Source organism: Eulemur rufifrons, chromosome 19, assembly GCF_041146395.1.
Source record: "Eulemur rufifrons isolate Redbay chromosome 19, OSU_ERuf_1, whole genome shotgun sequence".
Lineage (NCBI taxonomy): Eukaryota > Metazoa > Chordata > Mammalia > Primates > Lemuridae > Eulemur > Eulemur rufifrons.
The window spans coordinates 44,587,846-44,604,667 of NC_091001.1; the positions used below are offsets into that span (position 1 = coordinate 44,587,846).

Below are 16,822 nucleotides of genomic sequence, written 5' to 3' on the forward strand. Positions count from 1 at the left end.
GAACAGTGCTTCTCAATTCCAATGTACTCAGTACATCCTCAGAGATCTTGTTCAAATTCAGATTCTGGGGTTGGGGAATTCTGCATTCCCATCCATCTCCTAGGTGATGCCGTGGCTGCTGGTCTGTGGACTACACTTTAAGTGGCAAAGGTCTTTGGAGCAATGCCTTCCAAATTCTGAAGAAAGTTATTTTGAATGTAAAGGTTTACAGCTAGCCAAATTATTGATCAAATATGAGGCAAAATAAAGACAGATATTCAAAGGCACAATAAATTAACCTGGTCATGCCTTTTCCGAGAAATGTTACTTGTGGAGGAACTGCAGAAAAGCATTAAAGAAATTAAGAATTTAAAAGACATGTGTGCTTCCTGGAACTGACCCAAGAGGAGTGTGTGTTAAGAAACACCTGGATGGTAGCAACGTGGCAAGCCCGAAAAACAATTAGTCCACATTAGAACAGGCCGCCAGAGGGATCAAAAGAATGACTTTAAGAAGGAGATGATTTCTGTTCAACAAAAAGAAGCAAGAAGATTTTAGTGATACGATGGAAAAGACATGTTTCTTCTTGAAATGAGAGAAAGCAAAGTCCATTAAGACTCCAGGAAAAACAAAACCACTCAAGAAAAGCATGCCCCAACTACGAAGCAAACTGAAACATGACATGAGAATCTATTTGACCTTGACACTTGGAAGCTTCTCCTTCTAGCAGAACAAAAATTATTTAAAAAAGATTACTTCTAGAGTGAGGGCCTGGAGGTAAGGGATTGAATAGGAGACTTTTACTTTTTAAGACCATTCAATATGGTTTTGAATTTTAAAAAATCAAGTATATTTAAAACTATTAAAAAAAATTTTGTCCCTTAAATATAAAAGCAGGGGAGAGAAGAGAAGGAATGAAGAGTAACAAAGAAAGGAAGGCCTTTCCCAGAGAACAACGGCCCATGGGTGGCACGCTCAGGCACACCCCTCTGTTCCCCCAGCACACTTGCTGTCCCCACCCCCACCAGGGGGGAGAATTCCAAATTCTTCCCCCAGACAAGCAGGACTTTAGGTGCTAGAATGAGACCCTGGGGCCAGTCCAGGTAAGGCAGTGGGTGTGCACTGGACTTTGGGCTGAAGAACTCGAACTCCTTTTGCACCAGGAAGGAACTGGGTAGTGAACCCGGAGGAACATTCTCACTGTGCCCCAGCCCTCTGGCTGTAGGTGAGCCCCAGCGGCTGGTAAGTGAAGACTCTGAGAGGCCAGAAGGAGAAAGTGCAGATACTCCTAAAATCAGAGGTGAAGGTTGGGTCCACCCAACCACATGGCCATGGAATGCCAGTCTTAAAAGGCCTACGAGCCGGATGGCAACAGCAGGGATGCCAGGAGTGGTTGGTACAGGGGATGACAGGGTCATAGATGACAGTTCTGCTTCCCTGAAAGATCAGCTGCCTTCCTAGAGAGAAAACAAGGGAGGGCTGAGGCCACGCAGAACCAGGGGCAAATGGTTCAAAGGACCTTTCCCCAGCCCTATAGGTGGGGAAGAATCATCTCTGATGACGGCAGAAAAAATTGGGGGAGGTGTACAGATGTGTGAAATGGGGCCAGAGAGGCAGCCAGAGGCCTGGCTAGGGAAGGCTGTGAGGGCCATGGGGCGGGGGGAGGCCAAGAGTGGGCCTGGGCCCATGTCTCAGTCTGCCGGAGGGTGGTGGTGGCCAGGCCAGGGTGGGGCCATTGGAAATGGAGTGAGGAAAAGGCCTGGAGGATCTGTTTGGGGCACAGAATTGATACGATGCATTTCCAAAACGTGATCCTTCATTTGGGGGAATTTGGAGAAGCTTTGGGATGATTTTGATTTTGTTCATTTTTTGGAATTTGGAGGGGCTTTGGGAAGATTTTAGAAAAGCTGACCAAGGTAGTTTGAATAGACAAGTTCTGTGTTTTTCTTTCTAAGTCCATTGACCCGTACACAGAGCTAGCAATCATTTTTCAGAACCAGATGTTGCAGCATCTAAATATTTAAAGCTGTCCTCAAGGACTCCACGTGTGCGACTCTGGAGAGAGGGGCCTTCTGAATCTGCGACACTTGTTTATCTTTACTTCTCCACTCCCCAAAGTCGCGCCTTTGTCTTCTGTACGGATACTGAGTTTTGCAACAAGTTTGATTTTAGCATTGCTTTTCAAGTTGGGGGTCTATGAGTTCTTGACAAGAATGTGCTAATCGTGCATTTTAATTCTAATGCTCATCTGAACAGAAATAGCCTAAGTGCTATATGTAGATCATCGAGATAGCAACCCTATAACCAGAGCCAGCAGATTGTGTTGCATTTGTAACCCTTTGGTACCGGATAACACCACCTCAATCACGAGGAACCGATGAGGAAATAACAGATGTAGATTTTCCATGATTAAAAGAATGTGTTTAGCAAGGGCCAGGGGATGGTATCATGTGCTGCCTGAGGCAGGTGTCTTAGTCTATTTGTGCTGGTATAACAGAAGACCGCTGGGCAATTGGTAAAGAGCAGAAATTTATTTCTCACAGTTTGGGAGCTGGGGGAGCCCACGATCAAGTTGCCTGGTGAGGGCTGCTTTCTGCTTCCACGATAATGCCTTGAACGGTGCGTCCTCACGTGGCAGAAAGGCAAGCCACGGAATGCTTCATGAAGCCTCTTTGTAAAGGCGCTGAGCCCACTCGCCAGGGAGCAGCCCTCGTGGCCTCATCGCCCCTGAAAGACCCCTCCTCTTAATACTATCCTACTAGCAACACTTGACTTTTGGAGGGGACACGTTCAAATCACAGCAGAGGGTTTTGCAGGCCACCGAGAGAAGTGGGGGAGAGGGGCCTCTCTCCATATGAACCCGCACGGGCCAAGGACTCAGTTCATGCTGTCAAACACAGTCCGCCACATGCTCTTAGGGCTGTCAATTTGAATCTCATTGGTTTTGTAGTTTGGCTTGTATTTAATTTCATAGTTTATAGTTGAACAAGAGCTATAAACATAAGGTGTTTATATCTAGTTTTATGTTTGAACATGTTTAAGTAACATTATAATTTGAAACAACTTAAGTCAACACTGGGGGTTAAGGAGAATTTTATTTTTTTCCTTCAAAAGGGTTTATATATTACTCAAGTTTTAAAAAACTAAATAAGATTTATTTTTTAACATTCTCCTTGTTGCCATTTAAATATTTATTTTGTTGCAGATTTAGGATTTCAGTTACTTTTTCTTTTCACTAAAAAAGTAACTTCACAAGTCACATCTATCCCAGCTACACTGGACAGTGTTGTTGTCGTTAGGGCTTGAGTGTCGGGGAGGGGGCGGGGCACTGACGCGTGTGTGCGCTACGGGGAAACCTGCCGGCAGTGAGGGAGATACGGGGGGCAGAGGGCAGGGGGAGGTGGGGGTGGGATGGGAAAACCTGGGAACAGCGGCAGCAGCCCGGTCCGCACTGGGGGAGGTCACATTCGCATTAGGGGTTCCATCTGGACCCAGTTGCTAGTGAGGTTATCAGTCAGGGCACCTTTGTCTGCGTGTCGTACATACCCATCTAGAGTGGCTGAAGCCGTGAGAACACCTGCTGTCCTCCTTGGTGACCTCAGGGCTGGCTCAAGGGCGTGTCTGTCCTTGAATCCCTGGCATCTCTCCTGTGTTCAGCTCCTCTGACACGGGAGCAGCTCCTGGTCATCTCAGTGGGGTCTTAAAACAGCTGCCACAGTTCTCGGGGGGAACATTCAGCTGAGGTCCTCTCAGGTCCCGTTGGCCAGGTCGGTGCCAGTGCCCCAGTGCACCAGAGGCTGGGGGTGAGCAGCTGGCATTTCTACCTCTTTCGTGAGAGGTTTGGGCCAGAAAGAAAAGTCTGTGTGGGGCTTGGGGGCCGGTGTTCCTCAGCTGGCCTCCATGGTTCAGGGTGCACTGGGCCAGACGGGGGTGACAGGAAGAGGGCAGAGGTGGGGCAGGGGTATGCTCCCAGGCTCCTCATGCCAGCTGCATTGGATCCTTGGACCAAGGCCACAGGGGTCACCAGATCAATTGCCTTCAGGGCCAGGCAGAGGCCCGAAGCACTGCAGCAAGCCCCTGAGTCTCAGGGCTCTGCGGGGGCTGGTGCACACAGAGGGCCCTTGTCCCCTCTCAAGGGGGCTGTGGCTGCTCCTCAGCTCCCACTCACAGTTGTCCTGGGAGAACGTGGGTTCAGGCTTCCAGGTTTTCAACAGAAGGTAAGCACACAATTTGTTTTTACTGTGAAATGGCAGAGGGCAGGTGTGTGTCAAACAAAAGCCATCTGTGAGGTCCAGGGAGCCACAGAGCCTTGTATACAGTAGGTGCAGACCCTTAACCCCAGACTCTAGAAAGTTTCTACTCTAGACAACACGGCGCTAGGAGGCGATGGGAGGAGTTGGTGTCCCTCCCCGGGGAGAAGTGAGGACCCGGCGAGCATTTTCAGTTCTCTTCCTTGGGCCAATGCGTTCCTGGAGTTCACCAAACTTAGGGAGCATGAAACCAACCACTTCGTTGGGCTCATGGACTGTGTGGGTCAGAAATTCCGACAGGAGATAGCAGAGATGGCTCATCTGGTGGCTTCCTGCCTCTCCAGACTGGCCTCGGGGCTGATACTGTCGCTCAGCTCCCCACTGCCCCGATGCAGGCAGCTCTGCAGCCGCAGCCTCGGCACTGCCCCAGCCTTCCCGCTGCCCTGCCTCTCCGTGCCTCTGTGGCTCCAAAGGCACCCCGTCCCAGCCCTGAATGTCCTTGCCGCCCCTCCTGTTCTGTCTCAGATGCAGAATTTATGTCACGCGTGAGCCCCTGTCTGTGCCTACTGAGCTTTGGGTTCACTTCTGTCACCTCATCACATTATATTGTGCTGTCGTCTGTTCCTGCCCGGCCCCCGGCACGCCATAGGTCCCTGCACTATCTTTGTATCTCCAGAACCCAGCACAGAGCCTGGCATACAGTAGGTGCAGCTTAGGTGTGGACTTCCTAAGAGTAGGGACTCTGGGTTGAAGCCCCAGCCCTACCACTTCCTGGCTGTGTGACCCCGGCAACTGGCTTAACCTCTCTGGGTCTCCGTAATCTCATGTGGACAATGGGACGATTCTGTTAACTACCCAAAGTTGTCATGCGGATTAAATTAGTTGTTCCATATAAAGAGTTTGGAACAGGATTTACCCTTAGTATTGATACATGCTCAAAGAAAATGGCTCCTGCCACTACTAGGTGTTGAATAAATGAATGAACACGTGCATGAAACTTATCTGTTCTTTAAGGCTCAGGTCAAAAGCTCCCTCCTCTGTGAGGCTTTCCTGGATCCTCACAGTGAGGGGCTCTGCCTCTGACTTGCTCTGCTTCTGTGCCTGTCGCATTCCCCACGGAGGCCACATAGCCGTGTGTGCAAATGCTCATCTCTGTCGGGCCCAGAAGCTCCTGCAGGAGACGGATCTTAGTCTCTTAGTCATCTTTTTAGCTCCCCACTCTCAATGTAAACAGTAGGTGCCTTATACATGGTAAGTGCTCCATAAATGTGGGCAGAATGAAGGAGGGAAACCACAAAGGAGGGAACCACTTTATTTTCTAACTGGGAAGAGACACTAAGAAGAAAAGTTAAATTTGGTCCAAATTTAACTAAAAACAACAACAACAACAACAACAAAAAAGTAACCACTCTTAAGTTCAACCGAATTGTGCATCAATTTTTGCTGGGCCTAAATCACTGCTTCACATCCATCCATCCTCCTTAGTTTAAAGTTCAAATCCATGTTTAAGGCCCAGCAATTACTCAGAGCATCTTACATGTTGATGTGTGTGTTAATTTACAGCAGTCCTTCCTCTCCTCTCCTCTGCTGTCTTCCATCCATCCAACCCTTCCCTTCCCCCCTCCTCCTCTGCCCTCCCCTCCCCTCCCCTCCCAACCTCTACCCTTCCTCTCTTTCTCTGTCTCTTTCATTTCGTCTAGCCAGGGAATTTTTATAGATTCTCCTTACAGAAATTCTGCCTTGATGGGATGTCCAGCATCTAAAAGAGGTGAAAAGTTAAAATGCTTGGTGCAGAATCATGTCCACTTGGTCTTTTCTTCATCCTCACACCCCTGGGTGACCCCTGAGCTGCCTCTTAGGAACCTAGCTTGCCAGATGGAACAAATAAATACACAGGACACCCAGTTGCATTTGTATTTCAGGTAAACAACAAATAATGTTTTAGTGTAGCATGCAAGTATGGGTGTCCACGTATTCACTGGGTGTCCTTTGTTTTACCTGGAAATCCTGTTGGAACGCCTAGGGCCAGGGCCAGCTTCATGGGGTGAGAGCTGTGCGGTAATACAGGCCCCACGCTCAGAAGGGCTCATGCTTGGTTTAATGCTCTGTTCTCACCATCTTAAAATTCTTATTAATTTTTGAACAAGCGGCCCTGCATTTTCATTTTGCACTGGGCCCTGGATTATGTAGCTAGCCCTGCCTAGGGCTCCTTGGAGCATGATTTGGGACCCAGTGCCATAAATATTGCCACTTTGAACTGATCCATTACCCTGTGTGGTACAAACCCAAGTGCGGCCCCACTGCCCGGATACAGGATGGATATCTGGTGGTTTTTCCTTAGGAATTGTATTTTTCTATTCTAATTGGCTCTGAGTGTTTCTGCCTTGGCAGCAAACCCCACTTGTTAGACTTTTTAATCCAAGGCTCACTGTACCTAGCATAAATCAGTGAAATATTTAGTGTGTAGAAATGCTAGTGGCTTCGTAGATGCCTTGAAAAGCGATTTGACCTAAAAAATAACTTTTATTGGTGTTACATAATCAGTGCTGCGTGATGGGTATGATATTCATTATAAGTGCATGTTTATGATGTCATCATTCTGCACAATTGCTAGACTCATAGTTTCCAAATGTTGGCTGTAGATTAACTTGATTCCTCCAGCAGATGGGATCTTTTTTAAAAGAAAAGAACATGGTTGTTCTGACTGTTCAGTTCTCTTAAGAAAGGGGCTCCTGAGCAGGTGTATAAGACAATAAAGAGTATTCACATGTAGAAGCGAACTGTCTAAAGGGCCACAGAAATGCCACCCAAAATCACCTAGAAAGAAATAGTATCACAAGTTGTCTTAAGAAAATCTGGTATAAATAAAATATCAGGCTTAGATAAGGATGTAATCACTTGTATTGCAAAAAATAATGTTTCACTTTACAAAATGATCTACTCCTAGGTCCATTTTAAATAATGAAATCTCTACAAAAACTAAAATATTTAATGAATAAAAATTTTATTGAATTTCCTGGTTTTGATAATCACTGTTGTTATGTGAGAGATCAGTTTTAGGGGAATCTGGGTGATGTCTGGAGAGAACCTCTCTATGCTATTTTAACTTTGCAACTTCTGTGAGTCTGCAATTATTTTAAAATAGAGATTTCAAAATGCATATATGTATATATACACACACTACATAGTATATTATAATATATTCAGGAACACATCCGTGAGGTGGAACAGGCACATCTTCATTGCATGCCCAGTCTAGGTGGTGACCGATCTAGCTTTACCTCCCCCCTGGTAATTTATCAAATAAAGCACCGAATCTAGAGACGGTGATGCCCAAATCCCACGGTAGCTGATAGCTTCAATCACTTAATCTTTCACCAACGGGGCATCAACAGCAGAAAATAAACTCATTTTTAAAATCATGTTTCCTTGTCTCATGACCTAGAAAAGGAGAAAAGATCTGAAATGAGTAATCTGCTTTTGTGATATTAGCCAAGACCCAATTTATCTCCCTTTTCTCTTAAGTTTAGCACCTGAACTTGATGATTATATTATTCTAATTTTAATTCTAGTTAGAGTGAGTTCATTTTCCCAATTTAAGTTGCTTAAATGGAAAAGGTGGAAGTAGTGACAGAAGTTAAAAGAGATTATCAAGGAATTGAACATATTGCATGAGATATTGAGAACAGGAAAGGAATTTATTTATTCATTCACTCATTCTGCTCCCAACTCTGTGTCCTACATGGTCTGATGGTACAAGGATGAACACACTCTGAACTCCAGGCACTCCTATTCCAGGCTACAGAAAGTTAATAAGCCAGGAAACAAGCTGTTGTGCTCTGTAATCCCCACGTAGCAATAAATGCTATGGAGAAAAATAAAGTAAAGGAAAGCTATGTAGGGGCAGGAATCAGAAAAAGCAATTTGTTAATACTTGAAATGATGTTGCTTTTCTGGCAAGAGAGAGATAGAATTAGAGCCATCATAAATTTAATTGGTTAGCAAAAACAAAAAATGTTAATGTTAATGTTAATCTTAGTGTTGTGTTACTTAACCAACTTGAATGCTATGCCGTTTTAATTTTAATTCTAGTTAATGTTAGTTCGTTCTCCCCAACCCTGGCAGTGTTTGATTTTTGCACTTACTTTGTATAGCAGCAGTCTTAAAAATGTTCATGTTCTTTGACCTGCAATACAGTGATTTTCAATCCCACCGGACCTAATGCCCTCTTTTTGACAATAAGTATTTTGTAACACTCCCTTTACTATCCAGAAATCAAATCATGGATCTCATAACCTATCTAGAGACATAATTTCAAGAATTCAAGACCATACTTCAAGGAAACCAAAGGAAAGTAATTTATAGTAGAGTAAACACAAAAACAGCAAGACATAACCATGCATGCATCTATACACAGAATTACCATGGCAACCTCGAATGCTGACTGAGGCCCAGGCTTTTGGATAAGTCACAGCCAGGAACATTTCAGGTTGCCATGGCAACGGGAAAGGAGAAGATGGCTGAAACACTAGTGCACTGGCCTAACCTGCACCTCTAACTTCAAAGAGGCGGGGGAGTTTAATTCTTCCAAGGGCTTGGGACTGGGAGGACCTGAAACCTTTGGTGGAACTGAGTTGGGCTCCGGGCACTCAATGGCCTGCGCATGTTTGACTGCGTGGCCATTTGACACTGGGCGTGGTGCAGTTCTCCGTTGGTTGAGACCGCCCCAAGCATTGCACGGCTGGCTCCACCCACCAGTGCCAATAAAACTCCCCCAGGCAAAAATGCCTGGACGGGTTTTCAGCATCCCTCTTGTAGGTGAGGTGACCCTCATTAAGAACCTCTATTTCAAGCAAGCTCATGGGGATTTATTCTCAGGTAATAATCCAGGAAATGATGATGCTATTGGTCTGACTATATTGACATCAAGGTTATTATGACAGGGTAAAATTGGAAACAACCTAAATGTCCAACCAAATGGAAATGTGTAGTTAGCTATGATTGATCAAAGTAAAGAAAATTATACAGCCATTAAACATACAAATAGAATCCTATACAGCAATGCAAACCAAAATGTCATGTGTGATATACTGTTGATTGAGATCATATTAATATATAACATTTTATATGATTTATGTAACATGCATGCATATGAAGCAAAGAAGAAATATTCTGAATTGACAGTTGAAAGAGAATGAATTGGCTTATCTGTTGATTTGTAACAAACCACTTCAAAACTTAGTGCCTTGAGACAACAATTTGTTAGCTCACGATTCTGCAGGTCTGCAGTTTGGGCTGGGCTCACACAGTGTGGTTCTTCAGCGGGTCTTGCCTGGGCTCGCTCATGCTATGGCGGCAGCACGTGGGGCTTTGGTGGGGACAGGCTGGTCCAAGGTGGCCTTGCTCACACATCTAGCAGTTGTTGCCGTCAGCTGAGAGGCTTTCTCTGCAGCGGGCTAGCCATGGACATCTTCTTTGAACAAACCTGGAAAAGTATGCAGGATTTTAGGCCCAAATTATAACTTTAAAGCTGCTGAGGGAGGAGATTGATAGAGATTGTTTGATTTGTGCATTTCAATACTATTTCCCGAAGGCCTACTTGACCAGAGAATGTCAGAGGCAAAAAAGAGAACAGACCAGCCATCTGGTTCATGGAAGGCAAGCAGGTGTCATCTGAAGTGTCAACTAAAATAGTCGGTCCCAGGACCAGTGTTAGAGGCTGACACAGGCAAGAAGAGAGAGAGAGAGCTGAAAGTAGTTAGTGAAGTTGCCACGGGGCGGGGGGATTGAGGGTGGTGTGATAAATGCCCCACATTTGCCCCTACAAGGATGGGGTCTTGTATTCGATTCCTTCCAAGGAGTTTGCTAGAGGCAAATAGACCTTATCTGTCTGCAGTATTTGATGACACTCTGGCATTTTTCACATTGCTGAGACATGGCTGATGAGTGATAAACTCTTTGCACAGGTTGTGGGGCGGGAACTGCTGACCCAATACACCAAACACTATGAAGAAAAACCAATCTCTGGCCTGCTCCTAAACTGGGCTGAGTCTGTGGGTGACAAGCTGAGAACCAGGTATGTATTGCTCAGGCCTCCATCGTCACCTTCCTTCAGTGTCTTATCATTGAGCCTCAATTTATAGAGCCTTGACATAGCACAACTCACTCTTGCTTGAAATTTTAAATATTTAAGCCATGAATATGTAAGATTAATGCTCATGTACCCACTACCAAACTTAAGAATTAAGACATTGCTACTTCTCTTCTTTGTACTGGGTTCCTTCTTATTACTTGTTCACTGTTCTGAGCACTTTACAGGTTTTAACCCTGAAAACCCCATAAGGTAGGTTCCAATTTCCATTTCACATATGAGGAACTGAGGCACAGCGGTTAAGTATTTTGCTCAAGGTTACATGGCTAGTGAGTGGCAGAGCTGGGGTTTGAACCCAGACAGTCTGGCTTCAGGATCCGTGCCTTTGGTTGTTTCTGTTGATCCTTTAGTACTGTCTCTTAGCTTTATAAATAAAGCATATGTGGTATTCTGTAACTTTCTGTTTTCACTCAATATTTTGTTTCTAAGATTCATCCAAATTGTTATGTGTAACTGAAGGACTGCTCTTCACAATGTTTCATGATATTCCATCCCATGTATATGCCACAATTTCCTTACCCATTCTAATCTCCAATATTAGTGCACATTTGGGTTGTGTCTGGTTTTTTGATATTTTGCACAAAGCTACTATGAAAAATCTTATACATGTTTTCTGGGAAATGTGTGCAAGAGTTTGTACAGGGCTTTCAAACTCAGGTAACATTACTTAGACCAAGAAATACATTTTTCATCATTGCAGATGCCCAGACATCCATCGCACCCCCACCTCAGACACAGCTGGAGCAAACTCTCCCCGAACGGTGCTCACTTACCGTATTTATTAGTGCTAATGATGCTCCCTGATGTTTTTTTAATTTTATTTTTTAAGAATACTGATCTCAGTACTTTAAACTGATTTTATGGCCCTTTAGTAATTTGCAATTTGTTGTTTGAAAACCACTCCACTAGGGCATATGGAACTCAGGAGTGGAGCTGCTGTGCTGTGAAGTATGACAATGTTCAACTTTACTTGATGGTGCTAAATTATTTTTCCAAGTGTTTGCGTAAGTTTACACCCTTACAAGCAGCATGGATCTTGTGGAGCCATATCCTGTCCTTATCAACACTGGGTGTTATCAGACTTCTTAATTTTTGTCAATACAATATAAAAAATGATCTCTCACCATCACTTGAAACTGCATTTTCCTTATTACTATTAATATTAAGGGTGAACAGGATTTCCCATGTTTGTTTGCCATTTGTGTTTCTTGTTGTTGTTGTTTTTTTTTTTTTGAGACAAAGTCTAACTCTGTCGCCCAGGCTGGAGCACAGTAGCTCATTGCAGCCTCAATCCTCCTGCCTCAGCCTTCTCAGTAACTTGTATTTCTTCTTATACAAAAAGCCTGTTCATGTTTTTTGCCCATTTTTCCTTTTCTCTTTCTGTGTGTGTGTGTGTGTGTGTGTGTGTGTGTCTGCACGCATGTGTCTTATTGATTTTTAGGAGTTTTTTATCCTTTGTTGTTTTAAGTGCTATAACTATCTTCTCCAAGTCTGTGGCTTTTCTTATACTTTCTTTATGGTGCCTTTTGATTAACATAAATTCCTAAATTATAATTGATTTTATCAATCTTTTATATTCAATACTTTCTGCATCATCTACTCTGAGGCCATGAAATATATATTTTTTTAAAGTTTGGAAGTTTCACCTTTCACATTTAATTCTTAAATCCATTGACAATTTTTGTCTGTGGTTTGAGGAAGGGATCTATTTTTTTTTCCTCCCTTAGGGATTGTCAGTTGTGCTGGCCCTGTTTACTGAATTAGCTATCCTTCCCTAATGATCTGCAATGCCCCCTCCGGCATTTATTAAATTTCCATATGTGTGGGCGTCCACTTGGGGGCTACTTTGCTCCTGTTCTGTTTGTATATTCTTGATCCAACAATACGCTGTTATCCTGGCTTTATAATAAAATATTACTATAATACATTATTATATCTGAAATATAATTCAGAATTGTATTGGCTATGCTGGGTCTTTTGCACTTCCATGTGAATTTTTTAATAAGCTTATCAAGTTCCTTAACAACAAAAGGACAAATACTGTAGGATTTCACTTGTATGAAGTAGCTTGAGTAGTCAAATTTGTAGAGATAAAAAGTGGAATATTGGTTACCACAGGCTAAGAGGAGGAGAGAATGGGTAGTTATTGTTTGATGGATACAGAGTTGTAGTTTGGGATAATACAAAGGCCCTGGAGACGGATGGTGGTGATGGCTGCACAGCAGTGTGAGTGGACTTAATGCCATGGAGCTGGTTAAGATAGTGAACATCTTGTTATGTGTATTTGACTAGTTTTAAAAACTTATTGGAATTTTCTTTGAAAATGTATTTGATCTATAGATTTGCAGAAAATTTGACATATTTATAAAGCAGATCTTTCTCACAAAGATTTTAGTCTTCTAAGTATCTTCCAGTGTTTTATAATTTTTTCCATACGTAGTATATCCTTTCATAGATTTATTACTAGTTACTTTATAATTTTGTTATTAAAAGAATATTTTTAATTTTTTTGTTAATGGTGTATTATATGTGCAGTTGGCTTTTGTATATAAATCTGACTTGTTATTAAAAGAATATTTTTAATTTTTCTTGTTGTTAATGGTTTATTATACATGAAGTTGGCTTTTGCATATAAATCTGACTGTAAAAAAATCATCTAAATGTGTCTGTAAATTCTTTGGTTTTTTTTTTCCCATAGACAACCATTTGCAAATAATAATTTTTTATTTCTTTCTTTTCAACTGTTATTCCTTTTATTTTTTTGATGTCTTACTGCAAGGGCTAGAACCTCCAATATAATTTAAATAGAAGCAGCCATAGATATTCTTTGTCTTATTGCTGTTTTTTTAAAAAAAAATAATTTAACATTTCACTATGATGAATGACATTTGCTAAAGTTTTTTTTTTGTTTTGTTTTTTGAGACAGAGTCTCGCTCTGTTGCCCAGGCTAGAGTGAATGCTGTGGTGTCAGCCTAGCTCACAGCAAGCTCAAACTCCTAGGCTTAAGTGATCCTCCTGCCTCAGCCTCCCAAGTAGCTGGGACTACAGGCATGCACCACCATGCTTGGCTAATTTTTTCCATATATATTTTTAGTTGGCCAGATCATTTCTTTCTAGTTTTAGTAGAGACAGGGTCTCGCTCTTGCTCAGGCTGGTCTTGAACTCCTGACCTTGAGCCATCCACCCGCCTCGGCCCCCCAGAGTGCTAGGATTACAGGCGTGAGCCATCGCGCCTGGCCTGCTAAAGTTTTTGATAGACATAATTTACTTCCTAAAGAAGCTCATACATTTTTAAAGTATTTTTGTCATTATTAGTTGAATTTTATCAAATGTTTTTTCTGCATCTGTTGAAATGGTCTTACGATATTGCTTGTTAGTTTATTTGATTAAAAACCTTTGCAAATCCTCTAATGTTAAACTACCCTTGTGTGCCTAAGAAACATTCGATTTTGTTATGCTGTGTTATCATCTTTTTATCTTCCTGGATTTAGCTTGTTAGTGTTTTAGAGGGGAGAAAAGGGCTGTATACTTATTGGCTTCTTATTTTCTGTTCTTCTATTTCCCTGATTTAGATTTATATCAAAGTTTTACTGCTCTCATAGAGTAATTTTGGGAGTGGTTTCTTATTCTGTGGAAGAATTTGATAAGTTATTTGAAAAGGATCTGGGCTTGGGGGAATATTTTAAACTGTTTATTTAATTAATTATTTTAAGACTAGGCTTTTTCTTCTTGTGTCCATTATGGTAAATTATATTTTTCTAGCCATTCATCCATTTGGTTTTGAATTTACCAGTATAAGGTTTTTCTTACTATTCTCTCGTTATCTTTTTGACTTCTGTTAGATCTATAATTGTGTTTCATTTGTCATTCCTAAAATCGTTTCTTGTGCCTTTTGCTTTCCTTGTTGTTACTCAATCTCACCAGATGTCTGCCTGGCTTATCATTATTTTTCAAACAACCAACTTTTCGTTTTATTGAGCCTCTCTGTTGTACCTTTGTTTTCTACTTCATTGATTTATGCTCATAAATGTCTTGTCTCCTTTATTCTATTTTTGGAGAGCTTACTATGCTTTTTTTTTTCTTTTGTGTATTTTTAACAATTATTGTTTTTATTTGGAATGAGATTATTGGTCTCCACAACCCAAATGTATTGAAATAATTTTCAAAGAAACTGCTCATTAGAAAATATAATCCCGTGATCCTGATTAAACACTTGGAGAAAATACTAAACGATGGTATGGGACTTTTTATAACCATTGGGATGAGCTGAAATTAAGAAATCTGAACTTTTTTTCGTTTGTAATTGCTGCTCCTATTCCTGTTTGTTTAAACTTTAGTCTATCTTAAAGCTTGAAAACATGAGCTCCCACATTCTAGGACTGTGTTGCTGAAGTCTCTTTCAGTTTTAATGTCTCAGTTTTTCCTAACACACTCTGGACGGTCAGTGCATCCTTTTAATATTTCTAGCCCTGAGTGGGAATTTTATAGTACTAATGGCTTTCCCCTCAACTTATTAGTTTGAAAATTGTCCAATATGTAAGGAGTTGAAAGAAGAGTACAGTTCCCCACCAGAATCAGTTCCATCCTTTCAGGAAACTTGTTCCCCAACTGGCCACAAATCATCTGCCCTTTCATTTCTTTTCCAGATAGCAGAGCAGGGCTTGTTTCCATCATTTTGAAAGCATGATACGCTCTCACCCATATGCAAATCTATATTCCTAGCACATTTTCCAGGACAGATTTGAGAAGTGCCAAAGGCAGTATTCCAATTGTAAATATTTGGAAAGTTCCAGTTCATTTATTTTGGTCTTGGTTATTAACCTCCAAAAACAGTACACATTTCTCTTTCACACATCCAGGTTTTACTTGATTCAGTCTGTCTATGTTTATCTACTTAAATCCCCAAATTTTACTTACTCTGACTTTTATGTTTAAAAAAAGCCTTTGCCGTCCAACATGTTTTTGGCGCTCACTGAGTACTGGGCTCCTCTCTATGCATTGGTGGCACAGCAGAGTCTGGAGCGCCCGGCCTTCACGGAGCCTACGCTCCAAGAGAGCAGTAGGACGGCAGTCACAGTGACAACCTCAAAAGCAGTACCTATGAGCAGGTGAGAACAGGAGGAATGATGGACTGAGAACTTCCCAGCACCCTGAAACCCCTGCAGTGGGCTGCCATATGTGCAGACACCCAGAGGCTACCCCTCATTTGGACCTGGAAGGAGTCGGTCATGGTACTGAAAAGGCTCCCTGAGACCAGGTAAAGCAGGTGGCGCTCGGCAGGGAGAGAAGCCCTGGAAGAAAGTGGCTCTGGAAACAGCCCCATTCTGCCCTTGCCTGTCCCTCCGAGCGCTGCCTCTCTCCCTCCCCCATGGGAGCCTACCACTGGGGCCCTCCCTCACCGCTCTCATCAGACCACAGACCTCTAGGAGTCAGTGGGTGTCAAGAACAAGAAGGCCAAGATTTTGCCTTGTACTCTAATGGTCTTCCATATTGTGCTTTGAAAATTTCCAAATATTCAGCAAAGTTGAAAGAATTTTACAGTAAGCATTCATATACCCACTGTGGGGATTCTACCATTTACATGTTACTGTACTTGCCATAGCACGGTTATGTATATAGATGTGTCAATCCCTCAACTCACCCATAAACTCACCTTCTCTTTTTGATTCATTTCAAAGTAAACTGTAAACATCAGCACTTCTAAGTAATGCAGCTTGATCATCATTAATTAGAGTTTAATATTTGATTACAGTTCTTATTCTTCTTATGTAGAATATACATGCAATGAAATGCACAAATCTTAAGTGTACCTTTACTGAATTTTAACAAATGCATTTACTGTGTAACCAAAACTCTTATTAAAGATGTAGGTCACCACTCCAGAAAGTTCTCTCATCTCCTTTCTTGGGTCAATTCCTGTGAGCACCACCCAGACACAGCCACTGCTCTGGTATTTTTCCACCACAGATCTTCATACAAATGGAACCACATACTATATGATATGCTCTTTTGTAGCTGGCTTATGAACTTGGCATGATGCTTTCTGAGATTCATCCATGTTGTCATTACCTTTTGTTACTGAGTAGCATTTTATTCTATTTTATGGCTGTAGTAGAATTTGTTTTTCATTCTCTTTCTGATGAATAGACAACTGGGATGTTTCCAGTTTTTCACTCTTATGAGTAGAACTGCTATGAGCATTCATATACAAGCCTTTTTGTGAACATATGTTTTTATTTCTCTTAGGCAAATAGTAGGAGTGGAATTGCTAGATCATAGTTATGTGTTTAGTTTTACGAGAAACTATGAGAACTTTTTCCAAAGTGATTTTACCATTTTACACTCCCATCAACAAGCATGAGAGTTCTGGTTTCTCTATATCCTCAGTGACATTTGATGTCAGTGTATTTAATTTTAGTCATTCTGGTAGATGTATAGTACT

General features: G+C 42.1%; 1 protein-coding gene across 1 annotated transcript in view; it reads left to right on the forward strand.

Moving 5' to 3' along the window:
- Positions 1 to 16,822, forward strand: part of ACOXL (acyl-CoA oxidase like) — a 251,723-nt gene that overhangs the window by 134,878 nt on the left and 100,023 nt on the right. Inside the window, 1 exon segment of the mRNA XM_069494822.1 lies at positions 10,196 to 10,305. Within this exon segment, the coding sequence (XP_069350923.1) occupies positions 10,196 to 10,305 (110 nt within the window).